The sequence below is a fragment of the Venturia canescens genome, chromosome 7 (genome assembly GCF_019457755.1).
Source record: "Venturia canescens isolate UGA chromosome 7, ASM1945775v1, whole genome shotgun sequence".
Classification (NCBI taxonomy): domain Eukaryota; kingdom Metazoa; phylum Arthropoda; class Insecta; order Hymenoptera; family Ichneumonidae; genus Venturia; species Venturia canescens.
The window spans coordinates 3,200,076-3,223,738 of NC_057427.1; the positions used below are offsets into that span (position 1 = coordinate 3,200,076).

The 23,663-nt window shown below is 39.1% G+C and overlaps 2 protein-coding genes across 9 annotated transcripts; both read right to left on the reverse strand.

Annotated features, from left to right (window-relative positions):
* Window positions 1-67: 67 nt before the first annotated feature.
* Window positions 68-8,577, reverse strand: LOC122413634 (mitochondrial uncoupling protein 2-like). Of its 2 annotated transcripts, none has more exons than XM_043424110.1 (6): window positions 8,455-8,577; window positions 3,526-4,018; window positions 3,192-3,313; window positions 2,125-2,234; window positions 1,618-1,830; window positions 68-1,388 (listed from the first exon to the last, which is right to left on the reverse strand). In XM_043424110.1, the coding sequence occupies exons 2-6, from the start codon at window positions 3,640-3,642 to the stop codon at window positions 1,003-1,005; spliced, it is 948 nt and encodes a 315-aa protein (XP_043280045.1). In that variant the 5' UTR covers window positions 3,643-4,018; window positions 8,455-8,577; the 3' UTR covers window positions 68-1,002. The 2 variants fall into 2 exon arrangements, with proteins under 2 accessions (XP_043280045.1, XP_043280046.1); XM_043424111.1 differs by lacking the exon at window positions 8,455-8,577 and adding an exon at window positions 4,438-4,573.
* Window positions 8,578-10,167: 1,590 nt separating this feature from the next.
* Window positions 10,168-23,572, reverse strand: MAPk-Ak2 (MAP kinase-activated protein kinase 2). 7 transcript variants are annotated; one of them, XM_043424105.1, is made up of 10 exons: window positions 23,250-23,572; window positions 21,506-21,877; window positions 19,579-19,942; window positions 17,187-17,326; window positions 16,547-16,611; window positions 15,939-16,046; window positions 14,258-14,356; window positions 14,033-14,108; window positions 13,443-13,653; window positions 10,168-13,022 (listed from the first exon to the last, which is right to left on the reverse strand). In XM_043424105.1, the coding sequence occupies exons 2-10, from the start codon at window positions 21,538-21,540 to the stop codon at window positions 12,777-12,779; spliced, it is 1,344 nt and encodes a 447-aa protein (XP_043280040.1). In that variant the 5' UTR covers window positions 21,541-21,877; window positions 23,250-23,572; the 3' UTR covers window positions 10,168-12,776. The 7 variants fall into 7 exon arrangements, with proteins under 7 accessions (XP_043280040.1, XP_043280039.1, XP_043280038.1 ...); XM_043424104.1 differs by having other exon boundaries at window positions 23,141-23,572; XM_043424103.1 differs by having other exon boundaries at window positions 22,978-23,572.
* Between the last annotated feature and the right edge of the window lie 91 nt (window positions 23,573-23,663).

Sequence of the window (23,663 nt, forward strand, 5' to 3'; positions counted from 1 at the left end):
AAACTATGGAATTTTGGAGTCATAATTATTCGACCTGTGACCACAAAATCTTGTTCAATTGTTTCGATTATGGAGTTAAAGCTTCATTTCGTTTTATTAATAGTTTTGTAGAAAAGCAAAAAAAGGAGTTAGCAGAAGCGCATCGTCGAGATTCGACAGCGTAGATACAAGATAGAAAAAAAATCGCGAAACATAGAATTCGAATGATTTTCGCATTACTCTAGCCACACAAAATTCCATAACTCCAATTTTACCCAACTAACAATCCCGTAATCAAAAAATTGGCTTAGGAGTATATACAATTCGATGTAACCCCAATTCCATATTATCGAACTGATTATCGATGACGAACCCACAAAGTGTTCGAAGTTGGCAAGAGAAAAAGCTTCGAGTTTTAATTTCCCTTAGGTTCCAATAACCTGACGTAAATAAAAAAAAAAAATTAGCAGCAGCTGATGCTCATTATTTTATTGTCACATTGATGTACGTGCGTAAAACTTTACTAATGATAGTTTTATAATCGTTTCTACACAACGAGGCTGTTCAGCGCATGATTTTTTCAACGATGGTTGGACTCCAATAATGATCAATGATTTATAACGGCAATTTTGACGAATATTTTCATTCTATTTTGTTTCCATGCAGAGATTCCTTTAAACGGCCCAACCTTTTCAGCGTTGTCATGATTCTAATATTACTTGTACCTTCATCGGAGTACAAAAAAATATACAAATTTTCTGAAGCTTTAAAATCATGCTCTAAAAAACACCCTCGATCGATAAGTCAGTAGACAAAATACTATCGATCAAACGGAGAGAAAAAATAATTCTTAATCGAAAAATGCTCTTCTCATGCAAATACGAAGGGCGCAATTTTACGATGAATAACCGAAGATTTTCTTAGACACACGAATTTCTTGTTCTTGAATCGATAAGTTTATATTGGTTCCGAATTTTGTAGTGAGATATGATTTGGATATTTGATTGGCGATTTTAATCCTCTTCAACGATCCTTATTGGAGCTTCTCAGACGAAGTTTGATTTGCTCGTACGTGATCCAAAGAACGATATTCCAAGATACGAGTCGAGCGAAACTGGGCACGAAACCTTTGTAGAAAGCCGACGGTCCTTCGTTGGCCAACATTTTTATAGCTGCGTCCATCGCACCTTTGTACTCTCCTGGTGACGAGTTCATGTAACGAGTCTTCACAACGTCAACTGGACTCGCTACGAGGGTTGTGCATAATCCAGCCGTCGTTGCAGCCACCAAATGACACGGTATTCCGTCTCTCAATATCCCGTAATTCAATATCGTTTCCTTGATCACATCGTAGCATACTATTTCAGCGACGTTGACAATCGCGTTTCTCGTTACGTTTGGAAAGGTTCCTGTGAACATGGAAAATTAATAAAATCAACTTTTTTGACAAAAAATCACAATCTTCGCACAATCAGAGCTTTCAAATATTTTCATCTTGAACGTTGAATGTTCTTTTATGTAAATTATACCGATTTTATTCAGTCTCTTCTTATTTAATTACTTAATTTCGAAAATTTCAAAAATCGCCAAATTTTTAATGGTGCATGAAAGAATAAACAGGAGTCCGAGCTAAAATACCTTTCCACAAGCCACGCGGGCCTTCGTTAAAGGCGATACTTTTATAAGCATGAAGGGTAGAGTTGTATCTGACGGAACTTCTGCCCAAGGTGCCAGCTTGGAGACGGACTTTGACGACGTCAGTGGGTTGAGCGATAAGAACCGCCAAAGCACCGGTCGTTATTCCAGCTGCCATACACACGCCGATATTCACCGAGCCCGTGCGGTTTTTACCTGGTAATAAACAATGAAAAATCCAATGAGAAAATATCGCGAACTTATGAGAACTGACGATACACGTTCGTTCCGTTTCTTTTTTCTCTCTGTATTTCTCAACGAATGTTTATAAATTTGTCAGCAAACGTCTGCCCGACAATTTCGAATTTTCAATATCCGTTTTTGATTTATTTTCATTGATGCAATTGTTTTCTATTTTTTTTTATCTTTCGTGTGTTTTTTTTTTTTTTTTTTTTCATGTAGTTACGTTAAAATGAGGATTAGAGACTTTGCTTGTGTAGTTTCATGTACCGTCGATGATTCCAGCGTAGAGTGACTTGACGCTGTCGTAGAGTCCCAAACGCACGCCGGCGAAACACATCTGTCTCTGGAGTCCCGCGGAAAGACCTCCGTACAGGCTCCTGCAACCACCCTCGCTCAAACTCACGCCCTCAAAATCACGCAAACGCTCCCCTCCCCCCAGCCCTCGCCGGATTACGCTAATTTTTATCTCATTTTGTCTCTTTCTCTCTCTCTCTCTTGCATTTTTTGTTCCTCAACTATTGGCGAGACTCTTTCATCTCTCTTCCTTTGTCTCTTCACTTTTAAGGGATTATTTCGCTCGGGATCGTCCAAATGTTATAATTACTATTCCAAAAACGATTGCTCCATTTTTAAAGCTCGTTTTCAACAGGAAAAATCCGTCGACGAGGAAAAGTTGGCATTCGAAAAAGGAGAGAAAAAAACAAGCAAGAAAGAAAACAAATCGGAAGAATAAAGGATCGAGAAATGAACAAGCTTGCAAGAAAAAACTGAGAAAATTTGAAGCGAAGTTCAACATTTGAACAAAAAAAAACAAAAAAAAAGTGAGAAACAAATTGAAAGGAAAATAAAACGAATAGAAGGTGAGAAATAATTTTCATAAATTCTTCAATAAACGTACCAAAGTTAATCGGACCAAAAGCAATCAGACTCGTTTTCATTCAGAATATTTATTCGCAGGAAATAGAAATAGATTGAAAGATAAATGGGGGAAAAAAAGAAAGACCGATACGACTGCAAATTGATTCAATGAAATTCTCGTGCGTAAGAAACTCGAAGGGAGTATTGAATGCGAGGCAAAGTCCACGCGCCTTTTGCGCACGAGACACACGCTCGCGCCACACAATAATATGTTCAATAGATATTAATTAATTGCAGCGTTCAAATACGCGCAGAAAATCACTGCATATTTATGGATATTGATTTGTAAATATGTGTGTATACCCACCGTTGTCTCATTCATTAAAAAAAAAAAAAAAAAAAACATTTCTTTTCTACAATAGCAACAATCTCGGACGTTTATGCCGTGAGGCCGATTATTAATGTGTTCGTCGTACCTTGCACCCTCGACTCTCACGATGTTCCCGATCGTTTGGAATAAACCAGGCCGACTCGATCCAATCGCCAGCACCGAACCCTCCGCCGATGCTACCAAAATCGGACGACATTCTCCGGCGATCTAAAGTTCATTGGACAACGAATTATCGTGAGAAACGCGAGGAAAATTTCATTTACAAAGTTACGAAAATTCCATCATTTTTTTCCCATTTACATTTCAGCTGAAGCTCAACTTCCAAATTGCAATCTCATTGCGTACCATTCATTCGAATAAATAAAATTTAATCGTTCTAACGAAAATCTTGATTTTTCTTAACAAATCGAGATATTTACCTGCATCCTGACTTTAGCCGTGTCGAGAGGAAAAGTGACGAGATCAGCGATGCAGGCTGCTGTTCCTGCAGTCAGTAGTTTCATCCCGAGGGAAGTATTGTCCTGAGCTCCTTTCATGTTTACTTTCGGTCAAAGTATCCTCGTTATTTATACGAAGGGGGAGAAAAAGCCGTCGAATAATATGGAAATTTTGGGCAAAAGAGTGTAGCTCGAGCCCTCTCGAGGCCCTCTGTCGCTGTCCTTGAATCTTCGGTCGCAGTTGTTCGTGCTGTTCCCCTCGGCGTTTTTCCCTTTTGTTTTTTATTATTTACAGTATGTACAAAGTCCTGCCCCAGGACAAATTCTTCAGTGTTTCATGAAAATAAATCGTCCCCGCTCAGTCATCAATCGGCGCGTCTTCCCTGAAGTGATCGGGATAAGTGTGCAGCCCTTCGGACCGCGAGCACTCGTGTTTTATTTCTTTGTTGTTGACTTCTTTAACCATACTATTCACCTGCAACAGATTTGAAAAAAATTACACCAATTGGACTCGATTCGTCGCAAAGCTTATATTTGAAAATAAATATATAAAAATGTTTTTCACACTGTAGAGATTCAAACTATAATTTATCATAAAAATTAGATATTCGTTGATCGAATAAACAAAACACTTTTTATCGAATTATCAATTTTAGGAAAGCAACAGGAAAAATGACAGAAAATTTGAAAAAAATATCAGGCGATTTCCAGCATTCGTTTCAAAGCGGTTCGGGAAATAAAGTTTCGGTAAAACATGCATCGAAAAGCCAGCTCAAGGGGCCCCCGAATCACCGTTCGTGACGTTTTGAACTCGAGACATAAAAATCTTCAAGAATTACAGTTACTAATGTACGCATGGGACGCGTGTATTATGTTGTTTAAAAAGTGGAATACATTTTTTTCTGACAAGTTCAAACTCCGGAGTGGAACGACGTTTTATCTTATTGTTATTGAGGGAACACTGGGAAAACGTGTTTGACCGTAGAAGATGTGAGCGATAACTCGTGCGAGATTAAACATTGTACGTGAATTTATGATTCTCCAATAGCCCTCGATTTCCCCCTCCTGGAGCGTCTCGTAAACGAATAAACTGGATACGCAACGACGGACTTGATTTTATTTTCGTTTTGTGCGAAGCGCGAGCCCCCTTTGAGCTGCCGAGGAATTGATTCTCGGTGCAACGATATAATTAGACGGTTAACGAATCGAACGGTTCGATACTTCTCGGACGAGGATTCGCGTTCGCATGAATTTTAACGTCATCGAAACCGCTTCGATCTACGCTAGCGCACGAAAGGGGTAAACGAGAAAAAAAATAGTATCGATAATAAAAAGGTTAAAGTTTAGCCCCACAGCTGAAAGTTCGAAAACGAAAGGCCAGCGCGGACGAACATTAAATTATTAAATAAAATATTCGGGTCTGTAGAACGAGGATTACGATCGACGTGTTATTTTTTATGTCCCCGCAGACCGGGACGTCGCGACAGCTCTACAAACACTGCAGAAACTTTCGTCCCGAGTACAATGTTATTAAAGAAAATTGAGTGGGAAACTCGGCGGATCTTATTGTACGGCAAAAGTCCACGATATTTCGATCGCTTGAATATTCATCCCTCGCTGAGTCGTCGTTCAACTCACACAGAAAATATTGCGCGTGGTAGGCCACTTTCGCTGGACTGCGACAAAACGGCAGATAATTACGGTTCCGTGTACTTTTGAAGAGCCCACACTCACTCTCGTGATAAATACGCGAAAATTTACAACTTTTGAATTTTTCACTAGGTAATCGAAGAAAGAAGGTTATCGAAAAAAATGTCTTATCGTCGGTATCATGCAGGTACAAAGTAGTTGACGCATATTTTATGAAATTTGAAGCTCGAAAGGACTTCGATAAGGAAATGCGACAGTAATTTTTAGCAGTTTTGAGCTCGAATTGAAATTGTGGTGCTTTTCGTAATAGCTCAAAATTTTGTGTTGATTTGAAGTGGTAAAAAACGACTAAAGCGGTGAACGGTTCAATTGCAGGAAGTATTTTCCATCGTGCTGTCACCACGAATAATTCACAGGCTAATTATTATTTTTAATTTTCCTCAACCGTTGAAACTCATCCAATTGTAAAATTCTCGAGTGCACTTTTTTTGCTGTACCCGTGAAATTCGAGGTGGCGTAGTGTCGCGTTCCCCTGTCGCGTGTACATCACTGAGAGGTTAGGAACAAAAAAGGGACACGCGAGTGCATGCATGTCCGAGTTCGTTGATTGGGTTCGTACGAAAATAACTGATTGGCAGTAAAAAAGGGAAAGAAAAAACACTGGCAACAATCCCGAAGTTAGTAGAACGAGATCAAAGCGACAGTTGTTCATCGTTCTCGCGTTCACTTTTTCTTTCGATTGATTTTATATAGTTTACCCGACAAAGACAAATTTACTGCAACGAATATTTGCATCGTTCGTATCGATGCGCGCTCGAAATATTGGCAGAGTAGCAAAAGGTGTGCACAAACTTTCTCTTTTCCTCTGTACTATTGCTCGAAACGAGGTGACATTTTGTTTGATAACAAAGCGTCCGTTGCTACCGAGAAGCCGAGAGAGGAGACGCGAGGGAGGGGGAAATGGGATAAAAATCGAGACAAAGAGTACACAAAAAACGAAACGAGTCTCGTTGATTTTATTGAAGTCATAACACAACGCGCGTATATGAGCCGTGTAAACGGGAAATTCTCGGTGTCTCACTATCGTGTCACAAAGTCCAATGGCCGACAGCCACGCGAGGTCGATCAAGCCCGGAAGGCATTTTTAAAAGTACAACATACATTAATGTATCACGTACGCGCACGTCTATGGGAAGCGGAAATTTGAGCGATTTTCCAGCAGATTAATTATGACACAAAAATTTATTGAAAATTTGAAATGAAGCTCCGCCACGTCTCTGGATAAATAGAACGCGATGCTGATGGACATTCTCACGAATGTCCGGTTCGATCTTGATTATTACGATCACATTAAATTTCATCCACGTGCGTGAACTTTTGATACATTCTCCCTCACACCTGCATCGAAATTCCCCGAGGAATAAAATGAACAATCCTCTCCACCGGCGATAGATATTTCGTCATTCTTTTTTCCTCAGTTTTATTATTCCACAGGTCAAGTTCGACGTTTTAACGTTTTCGAAGGCAAGATTTCGCATACCATATTATGCAGGTTATTTCATGTGGAAAAGTACATTTGTGTGTGACTATTTCGCTCTGTGACATCGATATTGTTCTCGTAATGTGGCTTTGGATAATAGAACCGTAAGCGATCGCCCTGCCTCGCGTTTCAAAGTCCAACAAGCTTTCCAGACGCGACACAGTCACGACGAGCTGACTGTTGTGACCCGAAGTTGACGAGTGTCATATCTTTGTATAAAGGATGTCCCAGGCCGAAAGACTTACTATAAACGGTGGTCTAATTGATTTCACGACCGATCATTCTGTCGACAAGACTTTCTTTATTGTTGTTTTTCCGAGATTTTCTAGTGGCTTTTGTTTACTGGAATTGGCGCATGCGCGTACGTTTAACGCGCAGCCAATCTCAACGGGGCGGGCGATGGAGTGGAGGGAGTGGAGGTAGAATCCATTTTGTAGGGGTCCGAACTTATTCCAAAAAATATTTTCCTATACTTCAGTCCTGATGGGAATAGCTCTAAAGATAATCGAGCTTTATAAATAATTGACTTTTCATGTGTCCGTTTTAACGAAGAAAATTCTATCGATGAAATCAACAATCTCACACATATTTTTCTAGGAAATTTTCGTTTGTACGATGATTTTAATATTAATATTATTTGGAAATGTTTATTTAAAAAATCGTCGAATTTTTACCTCGAAATTTGAAATTTTACATTATTCATGATTTCACTCGTGATACTCGATATTCATTTTTATGTAGATTTTAATTTCAAGCTGTCTCGCTAAAAAGGTTGATTGGAAGTAGAAATAGATTCCTCGAAAATTCATGTATTCGGATGAATTCATTATTTTTATCGGAAGAATAAATTTTTCCATAGTTTTTCGAGGAAGAGAGATAAAAAAATGAATCTTTCGATACCATTGTAGACACTGACGTAAAACCGTCAGCGGATGAACAACGCCGGTCAAACACACTTGACAGTTCGATCGGAGACAGTGCGACGACTCGTCGGATTTTCACACGCCCATGCGAATATTCTGATTCTACGAAATGTAACTATAGGAGTACAAACCCCCGTAAAACGCGAGGTAAATCAATACGAAACGCGAGAAACGCTGAAGGATTTTTATTCGCGTTTCGGCGAATAGAAGCTAAATAAAACACCAATCGCGTGAATTTTTTTCCGCATAAATATAATAATTTTGTAACGTGACACCCGCGTCAGTAGAATGGTCGAAGCGATTGTTGTGTTTCCGTGACATTAACAGATGACATTATCGCACAGAGACCTTTGCAACGGCAATTATAATGACGAGTCACGAAAATATACGTGATAACTCATAAATTTCGGTTGAATAGCCAAAGTACGAATGACGACTTGCGCAAAAACAGTTTTTTCGATGACATTTACTGTAGTACTTCCGCAATATTCAGCTCAGCTTTTTCGAAGCTATTTCGAATGTGTGCCCTCGGATAGATAAAAATTGTTCAATCTCGTTTGATCAATCGAATGAAGTTTCATAAATAAGGATGAGAATCTACCAATCATGACGCGTTGTCCTTAACAGTGCAAAACTTATAACGGAGTGCAGTGACAAAGAAAACGCGATTAGCTTAAGAGTCTCTAACGAAAAAGCTCTCTGCACATATAAAAACAAAAACTATAATATTTGATGGAAATAAAGTGAAATTTTGTTTGTTTATCATTATTGTGTGAACGAAAGAATGCTCTTACTTACCAAGTATACTGTGTGAGAGTAACAACACGACTGAAACAGGTTGACCGGTTGACGACGATACGAACGCTTATAACCAACAACGTCCCACACAGGGAAAGTAAGGACGCTAGGCAGAGAGGGAGAGTGGAATAGAATGAGAGAGAGAGAGAGAGAGAGAGTGAGGTGGAGAATCTCCCCACCACCGACCGCTTCGGTAAACGTCAGATTCCACGCGTCCTGTAAAATCGAAGTGCTCTCTCTCTCTCTCTCTCTCTCTCTCCCTCTCGCCTTTCCTTACGACCGCGTGTCCTCGAGGGCTCGATCGATATACCATTCTTGGAATTTACGGGCGCTTTTACACACAAAGAACTGGGAACGTGGAACACAATGAAACCGTTGAAAAAATTCCACTACATTAGAATATAAAAAGAAGAATTGAGAACCTCCATTATCCATCGAATCTTTGTATTGAAAATCCGTTTTACCCCCATAAAATCGTACCCGCGCAGGCTCAAGTTCGCTGAAGAAACGATTCAAAAATCATCCAAGGGTGTACAAATACTAGCTTGACAACCATTCCGAAGTTATCTTTTGAATAGGTCAACTTTATGATGACTGCCGAGCCGACATATTTTGTACACCCTTAAGATAACTTTTTGGGAATTTTCCACTGAGAAAAGGTGCTAAGGGAACGCCCAAGAACGCCGAAAAGTATAGTACGCTTGCTCACCGCTAGGCGCTGATGTCCGTTGGACCTTTGAAAAATATCAGTTACAAAAGTCTATTTTTTGATGGATTCTCACGAACGGATACGCGGCATGACTTGCTTTCGTCATGGAAAAAAATATTTTTTTAAAGTTTATCGTCGGGAGGAGTCTACCGTATTTTAAAATATATACAGATTGTGTCACGATTTAAATGTGCCGGAGAAGTTATTCCATAGGAGTTTTTTCAATCGTAAAAAAAAAAACAAAAATAGAATAATGACAATTTCACTGCTTTTTCGCCGCATCATGTGGTGTCCGTCGAAATTCATAGCGTGTCTGATCAACTTTTCAAACATCGAAAACGCAAATTCTCTGTTTATTTCTGGTTAATTTACATTAATATGGAATATTGTTGAGAACTGTGAAATTATTCCGCCGGTTTGCAAGTTTTGTGCTCGAGGCAAACGTCGTAGCAACACTTATCCCAACTACCGCAATGCTCGTCGGAGTCGCACCACTTTGGGGATTCGTACCAGTCCAGACTCCGTGAACAAGTAGATCGTAACGGAGGACATTTTTTTTTTGGAGTGATATCATGATGATAATGACCGCCCCAAGGACCGATGGGGGCGCCGATGAAAGAAGACCAGAAGATCGACGGCAACAACCACGGTATTTCGGCGCTGTGTTCAGGTTTTCCACTCGGACAACAATAATAAGAGTGTTCGGATTTCGATTTGCACCAATATTTGCAAGATCTCGTGTGGGACGGTAGCGCCACAACTGCCGACAAGAGGAAAACTGTGACGCCCAGAGTTCGAATCTTCATTTTTTCAATGATTTTTCTTTTTAATTTCCCAAGAAAATACCGACCGAAGTACCCCGGCGCAGGTTCGACTGAAAATATTTTGTAGTCTCCTCAAATTTTTGCTTATAAACTGCAAAACTTTCTCTCCCGAAATAAAAACGATGGTTTTATGCCAAACATTCGTGCTTCATTATTTTTCTGTCAAATAACTCATCGATGTGCAATTTTCAAACGTTATATTTCATCTCTGGGCTCTTTTGTACTCAAAACATTGTTCTCATTAACGGTGCCTCGTCAAACAAACGAGGAATGTAACTTACTGACATTTATACTGATGTTGAAACGTCGCAAGGACTCGGGAGTTATAGATCAAATGTGTGAATATATCGAAAGGAGGTAAGCTGTGTAAGAAGATATTTGTGTGTATATATACGGGGTGTCTCGAGTATTGAAATTTAAGAATCGCGGTTTAGCGCACATACTGTGTTGGAATACTTGAAAATAGAACATAGTACAGGACCAAGCTACCATAGCAATAAATTCCCTATAAAAAGCTTCCGCAGAATTTTTTGTTCAATAGTCAAGTCCCAAAAGAGGATCGAAAATTCAAGTTTCGATGAGGATCGATATTTTGAGGTTATTTTTCGATCAATTCTCAAAACCGAACAACCAGAAACAGAGAAAAGTTCGGAAGCTTAAATATAAGAAATTTCATATTCTTTAACATTGGTTCTATGACTCTGCTTCATCTCCTACCGCTTTCGCCGTGTGGGCGACGAAAGAACTACTCTTCGTCACGTATTTCGGTCAACGATGTTTACCACTGATCGTGGGACGTCCTATATACGAGGACGTGAACAAACTGTTTTTTCTTTGTTTTGAAAATTAACAATGGTGTTACTTTTCATTTAAAATTAAGGTCGTCGTGAAACGCTTAATTAAAATTGACTGTTGTTTTTGTTCGACTGTTGTCGACATTTTATACACATTATTGCGACAAAAGATCAGGTCGTTTCTCGGCATTCAATTTATTTTAATTATTGTCAGCTGTTGTATCGTAGTGCACGGTTTCGTCGACAGTGGCGCTGGTGTTGATACGTGCGAAAAACTAACCCACGATAATCGGGCTAAAATATTGTGAAAGTTTCGCAGGTTTGTATTAAATATGCTCAATCGTTATCAACGAATTTGAGTTCTGCTTTGATACTTGCAAAATAAAGGCATATTTACGAGAATTATGTATTTTTTTCTATTGTTCACATTGATTTGAGGACGAATATAAATACATTCATAAAGGAGGCGTAACTCGCCAAGGTGTTCCACTTCGCTTCTCCATATTATGCTTCGTGAAACGTAATATTTAATGTTGTAGGGAAAAAAAAAACATTGTTTTATCAATTCCAAGATTTTTGCGTTCGCACTAACGTTCAAATCTTTTAATACAGCTGTATCATTCTCATTTACGATGAAAATGGAAAAAAAGTTTAAAAACATGATTTAGCTCTCTGCAGTATTCGGAATGAAAAAATATTCATTTTTTCAGTGTAATCATTTCCGTTCTAAGCGTCACGCCTCTACTGCAAAAAATCACGAAAGAGGTGCATTGTAAAAATCACAATAAAATAAAAATTCTCATATTCAAAAAATAAAAAACTCCAATTCAGCAACACAGAGAAAGCTGCATAATTTTCTGGCAAACTTCAAAATCGCGTTGCAGTATTGTTCCATCGCTCTCTCCTTCGTTTGTTCTCACTCGAACGTATCGTCTTAAAACTAACTTTTATTATTAATATTGGTCTTAATTCATCGCGATTTGGCGAGCCCAAAATAATCGATTTAGAGGAGGAAAATGCCTCAAACATTCATTCGAATCGTGACAAACATTACATCGTTGAAATGCAATGAATCGTATTACATTTCAATTCCTCAATAATTTTTACTTGCAAATTTTCTCGACGTTAATGATTCAATTCGTTGTCTGACGTTGTTGAAATCCACCGACCAAATGAGTGAGAAAATTTGGTAAATTAACATAAAGCACGTTACATTTAAGCGAAGTAACGTTTCACGATTCCATTTAACATTCTAATTCATCCGAAACATCCGCAGCCTCGCGATCAGGATTCCTTTTCTCGAAAAATAGCGTTTATACCCGAGGCAAAGCTGCGAATACATAAATCGTCACATTTTCACATGGGTATGATTAAAATAAAAACAGCAACGTGTGTGTATAATAATTCGGTGTGGAAACGATTCGGCTGTGTCAGCAAAAACGATGGATCAATAAAGTCCTCGATATAATTGACGATGTTTTTCATCATCTGAATATTTCCACTCTACATATTAACAATGATGAAGATAATAACAATAATAATAGTCATTGTAACGATGATAATGGGAATAAGGCGCGCTGTCAGCTGGACGGTTCAAGTGTGATTAAAGAAAATCACCCGGACCCCTCATGGAGTTCCATTTCTTCTTCAAGCTTTCAAAGACCTCTCCGCGTCACTGTGGTAAAAAAACGAAACAAAACTAAAAAAAAAAAAAAAAACCATCAAGATTCAGCGCGCCCTTTTCCCACCGGCATCTTCTAGGTTTTCTCTCCGTTAATTTCTCTTTCCATAATTTAACCCTCAACAATCCTGAGCACGCAATATTCCGATCTTTGCGAAAAATCGGTGCTTTAGATTCACCGCGATAAACATAATCTCTCGCACTCGTCAGAAAGCTACTATTCTGACGACAGTGACACTGAGGCTGACGCATCTGCGCAAGAATATTGACCATTTGTTGGTAATCTCGTCGGTGATAATCGACGAGGCGCGCTCCTAGGAAGCCGCAGTTGGATTCGCCGTCGGTGCCGCCGGAATAACGCCCGTTTGCTTCGCTCGTCTCCGCTTGTTCAACAACGGATTGTTCGTATGGTCCAACTGCTTCAGACCCGCCGTGTCATAATCCACTCGCATCGTCGCCAATGAACGAGTCATTTCTTCCTGTACTTCCGGCCACAATTCCTCGCCCTCTCGCAACACTCGACCTGTGTGCAATGGCGTTGGTGGAACCTCCGTGTGTTGCTGCAATCACCGAAAACAATTCAAACGTACATGGAAGAACGAATCTGATGGGCCGACTTTGGGGTGAAATGAGTGAACTTCTGGCTCGCTCAATTTTATAATATCAAGTCGAGAAGCTTTTTCAAGAACGTAAATCGATGAGGAAAAAAAATATTCTTGACAGAGACTTTTAAATCTTGTTGACCAGTGTTATGAACGAATCACATCGGATAACGAATCTTCAATCGTCTATTTTTTAATGATAGACGAACATTTTTTTCACGTTTCAAATTCTCATCTTCGATACGAAAAAATATAATTCAGGTGTCAATTTATTTTCCACTATCCACAACGAAATTTGATGAAATTCTTTTTCCTTCTTCGAGTTTTACGATTTCGAAAAATGTCATAATGATTGATTCAAGATTTGTGTCCTCTTACAGCGATCCACTTGTTGCGCATAACTTCTTCAATCTGCAATCTCTTTGCGGGATCGGTGCACAACATTCCTTTGATTAGATCCCGAGCCTCGGTGCTGACGTTGGACCACTCGGGCGATGGGAAATCGTACTGGCCGAGTCGTATCCTCTTCTTCATACCGGGCGATATGGCCAGGCCGTGGTTACTGTAGAACGGTGGAAAACCGCACAGTCTAAAAAAACATCATGAATTAATATTCGAATGAATTTGATTGAATTCACTTTTTTTCATGGTCAAAATCGAACCGGGATTGAACTTCAATTTTACTGTTAAACAAAATGTAGCCTTCGACTCTTGATTCCGCATTTGTCCATCAAAATAGTTTTCCGCTCTTTCTCCCTCTCTCCCCTCCCCCCTGCAGATGTATGTCAAGGTGAAATCGTGCGGCTGTTTTTCACACGCAACGCATATCGATGTTTCAATTTAATTCGTTCGAAACCCACGCACATGTTACGATTCGTTTCAACTTACGATACGAAAAAGTGCCCGTATCGATTGAGATGTTTTTATATTTCATATTATTTGTAGCGTTAATGATATCTCGCACTCACAGTATGTACATAATGACACCGAGAGACCATATGTCACAGCTTTTATCGTACTTTTCCGGCCCAAGTACCTCAGGAGCTGAAATCCAAATAAAACATCGGTGTAACTCGATCGTCAGACTTATTCAGGGAAAATTAATTTATGACCAGCTTGATCTGAACTTTTTAAAATAGAAAATCCCCCAATTTTTCCTCTCCAGCATATTTCTAATTACTTGAGAAGCTCACCAACGTAATACGGAGTGTAGCAAGGTGTCTGTAGAGTGTCTTTCAAATGTGTCTCTTTGGCGAATCCAAAGTCCGTGAGTTTAAGAATTCCTTGACTGTCTGCAAAATAAATAAATAAATAAATAAAAACATACAATACTGAAATGCATCGTGTAGCGCGAAATAGATAGAAGTAGGTCGTTAACGCATTAGCACCCTGTCGTGTCTCGAGGATGCAATAATGTTTCGAAAATTGTGTTTATTTCTCTCTCTCTAAATGCATTCCCCAATGTCTCGCATACTCTTTCTCTCTCTTTCTCTCTCTTTCCTTCTCGCTCGGTTTCTCGGGTCGTCGATGATGAGCCCATGACTATTTAAAGATATCACATCGGAAGAGCTTCGAGAATTGTCGAGGGGAGCGAGTAAGCAAACCGCTCGATTTCAGTACCTCCAAACTCACTCGACCAAACACACACTCTCTATTTTATCTCTCTCCCTTTTTCACCTATATATTATTTCGATTGCGTCACCCGTCTGAAATAGAGTTAAAAATCATCGAGGGGTGAAGCTTTTAAATTGAATAAAAAACAATGAAATCAGAGCAGTGCAAATATCAAGAAATTCAATCACTTCTCACTTCACTACGCACGATTTTATCGGGTATCATTCGACGAATCTTCATCAGTTTCGAATAATCTATTTTTCTTTGTTCGAGCGTCGTAATCAAATAAAATAAAAGAGGAATGCGCTCGACCGCGACTTAATTGAAAATGAATATGTAAAGACAAGGCTATCAACCGGAAGAATGTTTTTCCACAGTTATTAAGTTTCCATTTTATGTTTCTATTGGAATAAAGTTTCAATCGTAACGACCCTGATTTGAAGAATATAAAGAAATTAATCCCATTTGAATAGGAAAAAAGTTATTAGCAAAGTAATGACCGGGGAGAGAAAAATTGTATTTTTTATGATCTTCAGAGGTCGATTCGATATTTGATACTGTAGGATGTTACTCGTTGAAATGAAAATGGAATGAAATATGACGGAAGTAATAGCTTCACTTTGTAGACCTCGACTCCTCGTTGATGTAAAGTGCGATGACGCGTGAGACACGCTCACTGGGCATAAAGAAAATCAATCATGAAGTAGTCTCGAGTCAAGCATGCAGCCACAATTTTCCACCAACATGATTTTTCTCCATCTCTCTCTCTCTCTCTCTCTCTTGCTCTCTAGAATTTCAGCCCACTCACATTCCACATCCTGGAGCTTTAACTCGTACAAATCGATCGAAACATGTATGGAAGCGATTGTCCAACATTCTCGTTATTACGACGATTTAGCTTTGTCGACGAATGGTGGCTGAGAGTCACGTACGAAAAAATCATCGACCGATTGACTCAATCATGATGAATCAACAAATTCCGCAGGCTTTCATTCATTCCTGGACATAATTTCTCGGTAAGTCTTGTCAATTGGTTTTGTTTCGCAAAATTTTGAATGTCAGATCTTCGGAAACAAATTATTCCAAGGAAAACTTTTCGAATTTGTGACCTCGCGAACAAACTCAATATGATTGTCAACCATTGATCATTGGACAGTCTGGTGCGAAGAATATATCGAGATTCGTTTCAGTTTTTGTCAAATTCTTTCTTATGGGCTTCGGTCGAATATTTTCCGTTGTTATTTTTCGTTCAATCCTCACCTGTTTTCGAATACAAGAGATTTTCTGGTTTGAGATCCCTATGAGCGATGTCCGTGTCGTGTAAATGCTTCACGGCCACGCAAATCTCGTACATTATTTGTGCAGCCTCTGAAACAAGAAAGAGGAAGCAAAATGAAGAATGTAACACAAGAGAAAGAGAGAGAGAGAGAAAGGGGAAGAGATACGAAGAGCTTGGCGATATCGTATATTCGTAGTTTAATCCTCCCGTTAGTACGTCCTCGTATACTCCTCGTTAGAGTCATTTTCGAGTAGAGCATAAATCCTCGTGAAACACGATTCTTATGATTTATCAGCAAGAACTGTCGTGCGACAGTGTCGCGACGAATGTATACAAACATTATCCACGTATTCGTAAATCGCGATAGTTTGCTGCTTGAAAAATTATTTTGACGGATTTAATCGAAAGAAAAACGATCTAAATACCCAAAATTGTGATACAATGTGTGTAATCAGAAAATTACGTTGCAATTTAAAACTGATTCACATAATTTCAATCTTTCATCTTATATAAAAGAAGCAAAAATAAACACTCGGTCCAAACTCCACCCTTGAATGAATCAGATAAAAAAAAATCTTTATAATCTTACCCCTCTCTGTGAACGCTCCATCTTGATTGTCCTGTATTCTTTGAAAGAGTTCTCCACCCTCCATACTGTAACAAGATAACAAAAAATCAATTGTCTTTACTCTGGTGTTGAACCGACTAAATTAAAAAGTACAGCAACATTTTCCTCATACGAATTTAGTGTGCTGCTTCGATGAATTACACAAGATCGCCATTCACGTTCCTCAATATCGCATTATTACTCATGCAGCATTTATTTTGATGTATTTGTTCTCAAAGAAAAATGACAGCAATATATTTTGGTATTTCTCTTGAAATTTGAAATTTTTGAGTAATTGATGCTACAAAGTTTTTCCCTCTTGCACTAAATTCCACTGTTTCATCACCAAATGTATTTGACTCGGTTAAACAATCAACGTTGCTCAAATATTAGATCTTCCTGCTTGGATTTCATACTCTATTTGCCCTTTTGACCGAGGGCAAAATTTACATAATAAAACTAATGGCAATTACGAAAATGGAAAGAAACGTTTTAGCAATTCGATAGCTAGCAGGTGGATATGCGAATTTGATACTCGCGCTTTTTTCCTTGCACCTCTTCTACGTTCCTTTTACCCTCTCTCTCTCTCTCGTTGCTTGTGATAAGATACACCATGACTCACCATTCCATGACCACGAGTAAACACTTGTTGCCGCTATACGTGTTCTCGTAGACATCCTTGACTTGAACGATATGCTTGCATTTCGAGGCTCTCCAGTGTAGCTCAACTTCCCGTCGTGCCTTCGTACAATCATGGAGTACCTGTGGATATGAAAATATTCATTTTTAGAAGAACACTCATGCTGACATTCGTCGACACAACAAAGACATTCCGACTGTTATTGAGATTTTAATTTCTCAAGCACGCCGAAAACTCATTTCCCATTCTTCGACTAATATTTCGACGAGGAGGAACGTTTTATTTCGCGATCTTCATTTAAGCGATGGAATATCGTTCGAATCTACGAAAATGATGTTTGTTGTCTATCAAAGACGCAAACTTCAATGTCATCTCTCAAACCACCGTGTCATATAACCTCGTGCCTTATCATTTGCTGACTTTTGTGCAGTTAATAAAAATCTCTCTTCAATTACTCCGCGTCTCGAAACTGCCGCGTTTCTTGATATACTTGAGTGTGACATCACGCAAAAGATTCCAAGAAGCAAGAGATTGTCTTCGGGAGCTTTATCGAACATTGCTCGTGAAAAGTTAACACCTTCGATAGCAACCGCACGCAAACAGTGTCGTTCGATTATCCGTTGAATCGTCAATTTTCTCCAGTATTTCGTCAAATCTCATTTACAGTGGACATTTTTTTCCCGTTTGAATTCACCGTTTTTCGCAATTAATGATAAAAACAAAATACAGAATAAAACGGTGGTTGGCTCAAGCGCACTTTTTAGTCAGCGTTTCGTTAAAATTTTGCCCCATCGAATCAGCGACGAGGCTTTTTGTTTCTTTATTATCGTGTTCTGTCGTCGTATATGTATCAATCGCTGAATCATAACTATTCATAAAGGAAGGGGAGCAGCAGAATGAGCGCGGAACTAGTTTTTGTTAAAGTTGAATGAACCCCTGTGAGTTTACGTCCGATTCTTACGACACACGCCCAAGACGAACGATCGAATCGGCCACTTAATAATTTCCAATTGAGAAGTTCGTCGTGGTGGTACTCGAGGCTATTTGCCCGTGGGGTGGATTTTTTCAATTTCTTTTTGATGCTCACTGCATTTTTGGAGCAGGCAACGATGTTTCAAGGTTCTCCTTCGATATCATGAATTACATGACTAAATATTATTCGACCTAGTTTTTTTTTCGATTCATAGAATCATCATCAGCGAGCTCTGGTACATCGAAGGACTTTTGCACCATTAGGCGATTCCTTGAATCTCGAGCCAACACTCTCAATTGCATTGTTCGCTGCTTCGCATCGATTCTCATTTTTTTTGTTTGGGTTTATGAGCTTTTTCTGGGAAAATATGAATTAATAATTCCGGTAGATTATTTTCAATAGACTTTGGTTACGAAATCCTCATTACTTCGTCGCGATTCTTGCTCGTTTATAGTCTCGATAGATAACGCTTTGCGGCCTTGTTCTCCCGCAGTTTTTGTATCTCAACCGTTCTATCAATTAGCGAATTATTCAACATTCGTCAACTGCGCCGCAAGTACCGCGGACTTTCCGAGCCGAGAAAATATTATTGGAAGAATTTACAGTTCAATTGATAAGCGAAAGCTCGTCGCCTGAAATTGCCAATCGAGTATCGCCGATCGAGTCACATTTTTGTCCCCTTATTTCCTTCTCATTTTCGTCACTCTCGTCTCAAACTCAAATTCCGTGGGTCGCGTTCTCGTGACGCGTATTTAAAAGAAAAAAACGCTCTTAGCGTAACGCTGAATGAGAAATAGTAAGCCGGATATAAAAATAGCGCATGACTCTCGTCGCGTGAGCCAAACTCGGTCGGGGATATCGTCCCCAGTTATGCCTTCTTCCTTCGTCATTCTCTCATTCGTTTTTCTTTTTTTCCCACTTTTTCTCAACTGGGATTTTCAATGTAAACAATTTTTCAACGCTCGAGTGTTTGCACGGCTTCGTGTCAACTGAAAGTGCGAGTGACGTTCGGACACTTCGAATAGCCAAAAATCTCTGGGCAGTGTGTTTAAAGCCAATTCGGTTACGAAAAATTATCAAAGTTTCTGTCATTGATTTACTGACTGAATTGCGAGAAAATTGATATTTCATCGAGCTTCGATACAAATTTGAGGAAATAATTGAATTTCTGTGAATCGAATAGTTTAAATAACCGGAAAAGGATCGGGGCAGTGTGTTTAAAGCCAATTCGGTTACGAAAAATTATCAAAGTTTCTGTCATTGATTTACTGACTGAATTGCGAGAAAATTGATATTTCATCGAGCTTCGATACAAATTTGAGGAAATAATTGAATTTCTGTGAATCGAATAGTTTAAATAACCGGAAAAGAATCGCTTTCTCCCTCCTGATCGATAATCACCTTGAGAGCATATTTTTCCCTGGTTTTTCTGTCATAACATTCGACGACTTTTCCATTGATGCCGAGCCCAAGAACGTGATTACTGATCTCGTAATCTTCGGTGATGGGAGTTTCCTTGGGTAATCGTCCATCGATTCTGCACGTCACCGGATGTTCCATTTTCTTAGTCTCGCACAGAGTCGCACTCGAGGACGTTAATCGTGAGCTATTGTGCCGCTTGACGTTCCCCTTCAATTTTCGTAAAATTTCTTCCTCCAACGGATCGCTGCGTTTTCTCTTGGTCGTTTCCTGCGGCTGTTGGTCTTGCTGCTCTTTTTCCTCGACCTCGACGACTGCTCTTTGGCCGACCGGCCTTTTTGGTTTCCTGCAATGAATAAATCTTCGTTTAACTATCGAAAACCGGCAGTGCCACCATTTCAAAATAATATTAATCTCGTTGTGGATTCCATTGCACCTTTATTTACAGTTTAACCCTAAGACCCTCCTCGTCCAAGTGTGAGCTAATTGACTCAAGATTTGAAATATTTTCCACGTTTGTTCGCTCTTTAAACCACATTCGTGTCAACGTTTGTTTTTCTTCGAAATTTCGAAAGTGTCTCAAAAAATTGAGCCATTTATAGAACTTCTTGAAAGTTTGCACGTATTCATAAAATTAGCGAACAGCCTGAACGAACAGCTTTCGAAAAACACGTTAAATAATTGCTCGTCATGCTAAATAAATGTGTCGATTGTGTCGAGTGCTTTGCCACTGAGATATTTGAGAAACCGTTTTTCAAAAGTTTTCGAAATTTCGTCGATTTTCCCGAAACTTTAAATTTGAAACTGAATTTCAATGAATTTTTCAACCTTTTAGAAAAGTCGCCCGGCTCTTTTGGCGTAGATAAAAAATTGGCAGTTTTTCAGAAGACTTTTCGAAGTGATTATCACCGGAAATTAATGGCCGTACGGTTTTAAAAATCTTTGAATTTTTCAATCAATTTCCATCCTTCGAAATTCCGGTCCAACGAAGCTCTCAGCGGCTAATCGCGTCTTCGATTTTCCATTAATTTAAAAATGAATCGATTCTATAAAAAAGAATAGAATAAATCGGCCCCAGAATATCGAATTTGACTTTCGTTATTAGAATTTTGGGTCCTAGGGCTAAAGGTATTGTGAATAATGACGAAAAAAAATAATGTGAGAATAAAAAGTGCGCCTGTATCGTTAATTAAAATGTAATATTCTGTCCCCACAAACACGCAGACACTCTTGATACACAGATATTATGTCTCCCGTGCACGAATGCTAATGATTTAAGTTTGCAGTGAGATGGTGCTTAGATGTGCAACGAAACATCGCAATGCAGCTGTGACGAAATCCATATTACATTTATGCACGTATACACACTCGTTGAAAAAGTTGAGAAAAATAATGAATCTGGCAGGACGTTTGTGTTGGTGAGCGAGTGAAAAAGCGATGTAAAAAAAGTCGATGCGGGGTGCCAAGCTGGATGCAAGCAGCGAAAAACGTTGCACGAAATAATTCAAGTGAAATGAATGGGGGAGAATTTGGGAGTGAAAAAATCGAGAAAAAATGAATAAAAAATAATTTCCATAACCGTGTGATTGAGTCGATGGTTTGTCCGAATGAAAAAATATGGGATTTTTCGTTACTTGTAACGTGGACGATGCTCCCATGTGAAATGCAAGAAAATCTAGAAAATTGAATTTTTGGGTTTTTCAAAGTTGCTGAAAAAAATCAGTCGAATTTGGAATAATTGAGATTTAATGAGGAAGAAATGCTGCGATGTTGCAGTGGGGGGCGAGAGTGTAGCACTTATGTTTAGACGGCAGACGAGATTTACGATGATAATTATTATTGTCATTATTATTTGAAAGCTGTGATGAAACATTCGACCGAAGGAACGATTGAGTAATTTAAACGAGACCTCCAAAATTTCCAGTTAGTCACCAACTTCGGCATTGATGGAAAGTCTTTTTTCCTCTCGTCTCGTCTCTCTCTCTCTCTCTCTCTCCTTTTTTCTTATTCCTGTCAAAAAAAAGCCTTGTCGCAAGCTCCAAACAAATGTCCGTGCGTCTCTGTGGGCGGCTCTGTGCGAAATTTATATTGTTTTCTCGAAATTTCCGTTCTTTGTTTGTTTTCGTTTTTCAATTATCACGTACGCGTCGTGATACGTCTACAGTGCGTGCAGTCTCGATTGCCAATAAACTTCGCCGGCTGTGTGTATCGCACGCGAGAGAGACGGGCAGAGAGGACCAACGAAGAGTCTTACTCGATCGGTTGTAACGTGATTTAAGGGCTGAAAAAATCATTAACGAAAAAATACTTGTAAGGACGTATGTGATGAGAAACGTACAGATAATGCTCAAAATTTAATCCTTTAACTAAGTCACAAAAGAGAAAAAACTCTTGGAATAATTCTTTATTATTACGAATTTTGTAACAAGATTTATGGAATAGAATATTTAGTCTTATTTTTATTTCGTATTCGAATATAAAAATCGTATGGTTTTCTTAATAACGAGAATATTTTGGTAACGCACTCGCGTGCGCGCTCTCTCTCTCTCTTTCTCTTTTTCTCGAATTCTCGAAAGTGTGCGAGATTCCTGAAATTCTTGTGGAACGCCTGTCTCCCTTCTTCCTCCCTCCCTCTTTCCTTCTAAATACGATTAATCCATGTTTCCGAGAGTAGCCGCGACACCGACTTGTTTGCGATTTATGAGTGCGAAAGTACAGGTGCTCGAGACAATCGTTGTCACACAGCTGATAATATCGATATTTTATTCGTTTGATATATATGCTTAATCATCGCGGACAGTTGAGACACATGGTTGTATAATATCGGGCCAATTCGGTCTGGTCGCTCGACAATTTAATTATAGGAGAAAAATTTATGCTCGAGTTGAGTTACGTTCGAAATCGTTTGAAGAATGTTCATTCGTAATGAAAAATTTCCGAGTACGCTTTTTGGCTACGGAACGCACTACAGAAGATCGCAGTTGAACCTCTTCTTTTTGAAACATTTGTCGACAGTAAAATTCGCATTTGCAATGCTTCGGCGTAAAAAAATGACGAATTCTAGGTTAATAAAGCGGCGGCTCAATAAATGGAAAAAAACCGAACGACATTATAAGAAACAAATCAAGTAAAAAAACAAGAATTTCTCGTCGAATAACTGCACTTCTAGACATATTTCCTCATACTAAAAATTACACATCGAAATACCTGGAGCGTGGATATAGCACGAGCGTTTTACCCGGAAATGTCACTTATTCTCTGTTGCACACTAATTATTCGTTCAAACTCACTACTCGCGAGCACGTCAATATACTATGAATTAGGAATATCACGATACACACGTTACGACAAAAGAGAAGCAAATAAAAAAATTGGCTTTACCCGATTTTCGTTCAATGTTTCGTTACGCGTTGCCAGGGTACACACTCGTTAGTTGTACTCTATACCATCAAAAAACAGTAATACTTATTTCGATGATAAGGTTCTCCGCGTGTACATTTCGCACGATGTACATATATGTATGTGTGCGTAAAGAGAAACTCACGGTGGACGTGCCGAATGACCGATAGAGTCAATTTCGATTCGACCACAACCGAATCCGCGTTATACGAGAATGATTAGAATCTTTCTCTTTCACTCTTTCTTTCTCTTACCGGCGACGAAAATCACTGAGTCACGATTTCGAAACTTTGAGGATCTTTCGAAATGTTGGGTTCTCTCGAAAACTTTAAATTTATTATGAAAGATGACTCAGAGATACTGTTATTCTAGCATCTACGTTTTTTATGTTTCTGACAGAGAATTGAAAAAAGCACCCTGCTCTTATGATTACAGAAAGGTAGACTCAATTTCATTCAAATTTTATACATCGTTGTTAATTTCGTAAAAGCAAGAACGCGATTTTGCGGCGTAATGATTAGACACTGACGACGAATAATAGTGGATAGCACGTCGCGCGATGCCGCGAGCCAGACTGAAAAGAGAATAAATGAGAAACATGGAAAAAACTCTTCCTAGTTGTGAGATCACCGTTGTGAGGGAGCGACCGACGTACTCCCTCCATCCAT

Bases quoted from the DNA above. Each gene is read 5' to 3' on its own strand.
- MAPk-Ak2 (XM_043424105.1), bottom strand. From the start codon at position 21,540: ATGCCGAAGTTGGTGACTAACTGGAAATTTTGGAG. The intron at 17,327-19,578 runs GTGATTATCGAT...TCATATCCACAG, and splicing joins GGGAAAAATATGCTCTCAAG to GTACTCCATGATTGTACGAA. The intron at 13,654-14,032 runs GTGAGTGCGAGA...ATGTTTTTTTAG, and splicing joins GGTGTCATTATGTACATACT to ACTGTGCGGTTTTCCACCGT.
- LOC122413634 (XM_043424110.1), bottom strand. From the start codon at position 3,642: ATGAAAGGAGCTCAGGACAATACTTCCCTCGGGATGAAACTACTGACT. The intron at 2,235-3,191 runs GTACGACGAACA...GGGTGGTTGCAG, and splicing joins GTGAGAGTCGAGGGTGCAAG to GAGCCTGTACGGAGGTCTTT. The intron at 1,389-1,617 runs GTATTTTAGCTC...CCATGTTCACAG, and splicing joins CCCGCGTGGCTTGTGGAAAG to GAACCTTTCCAAACGTAACG.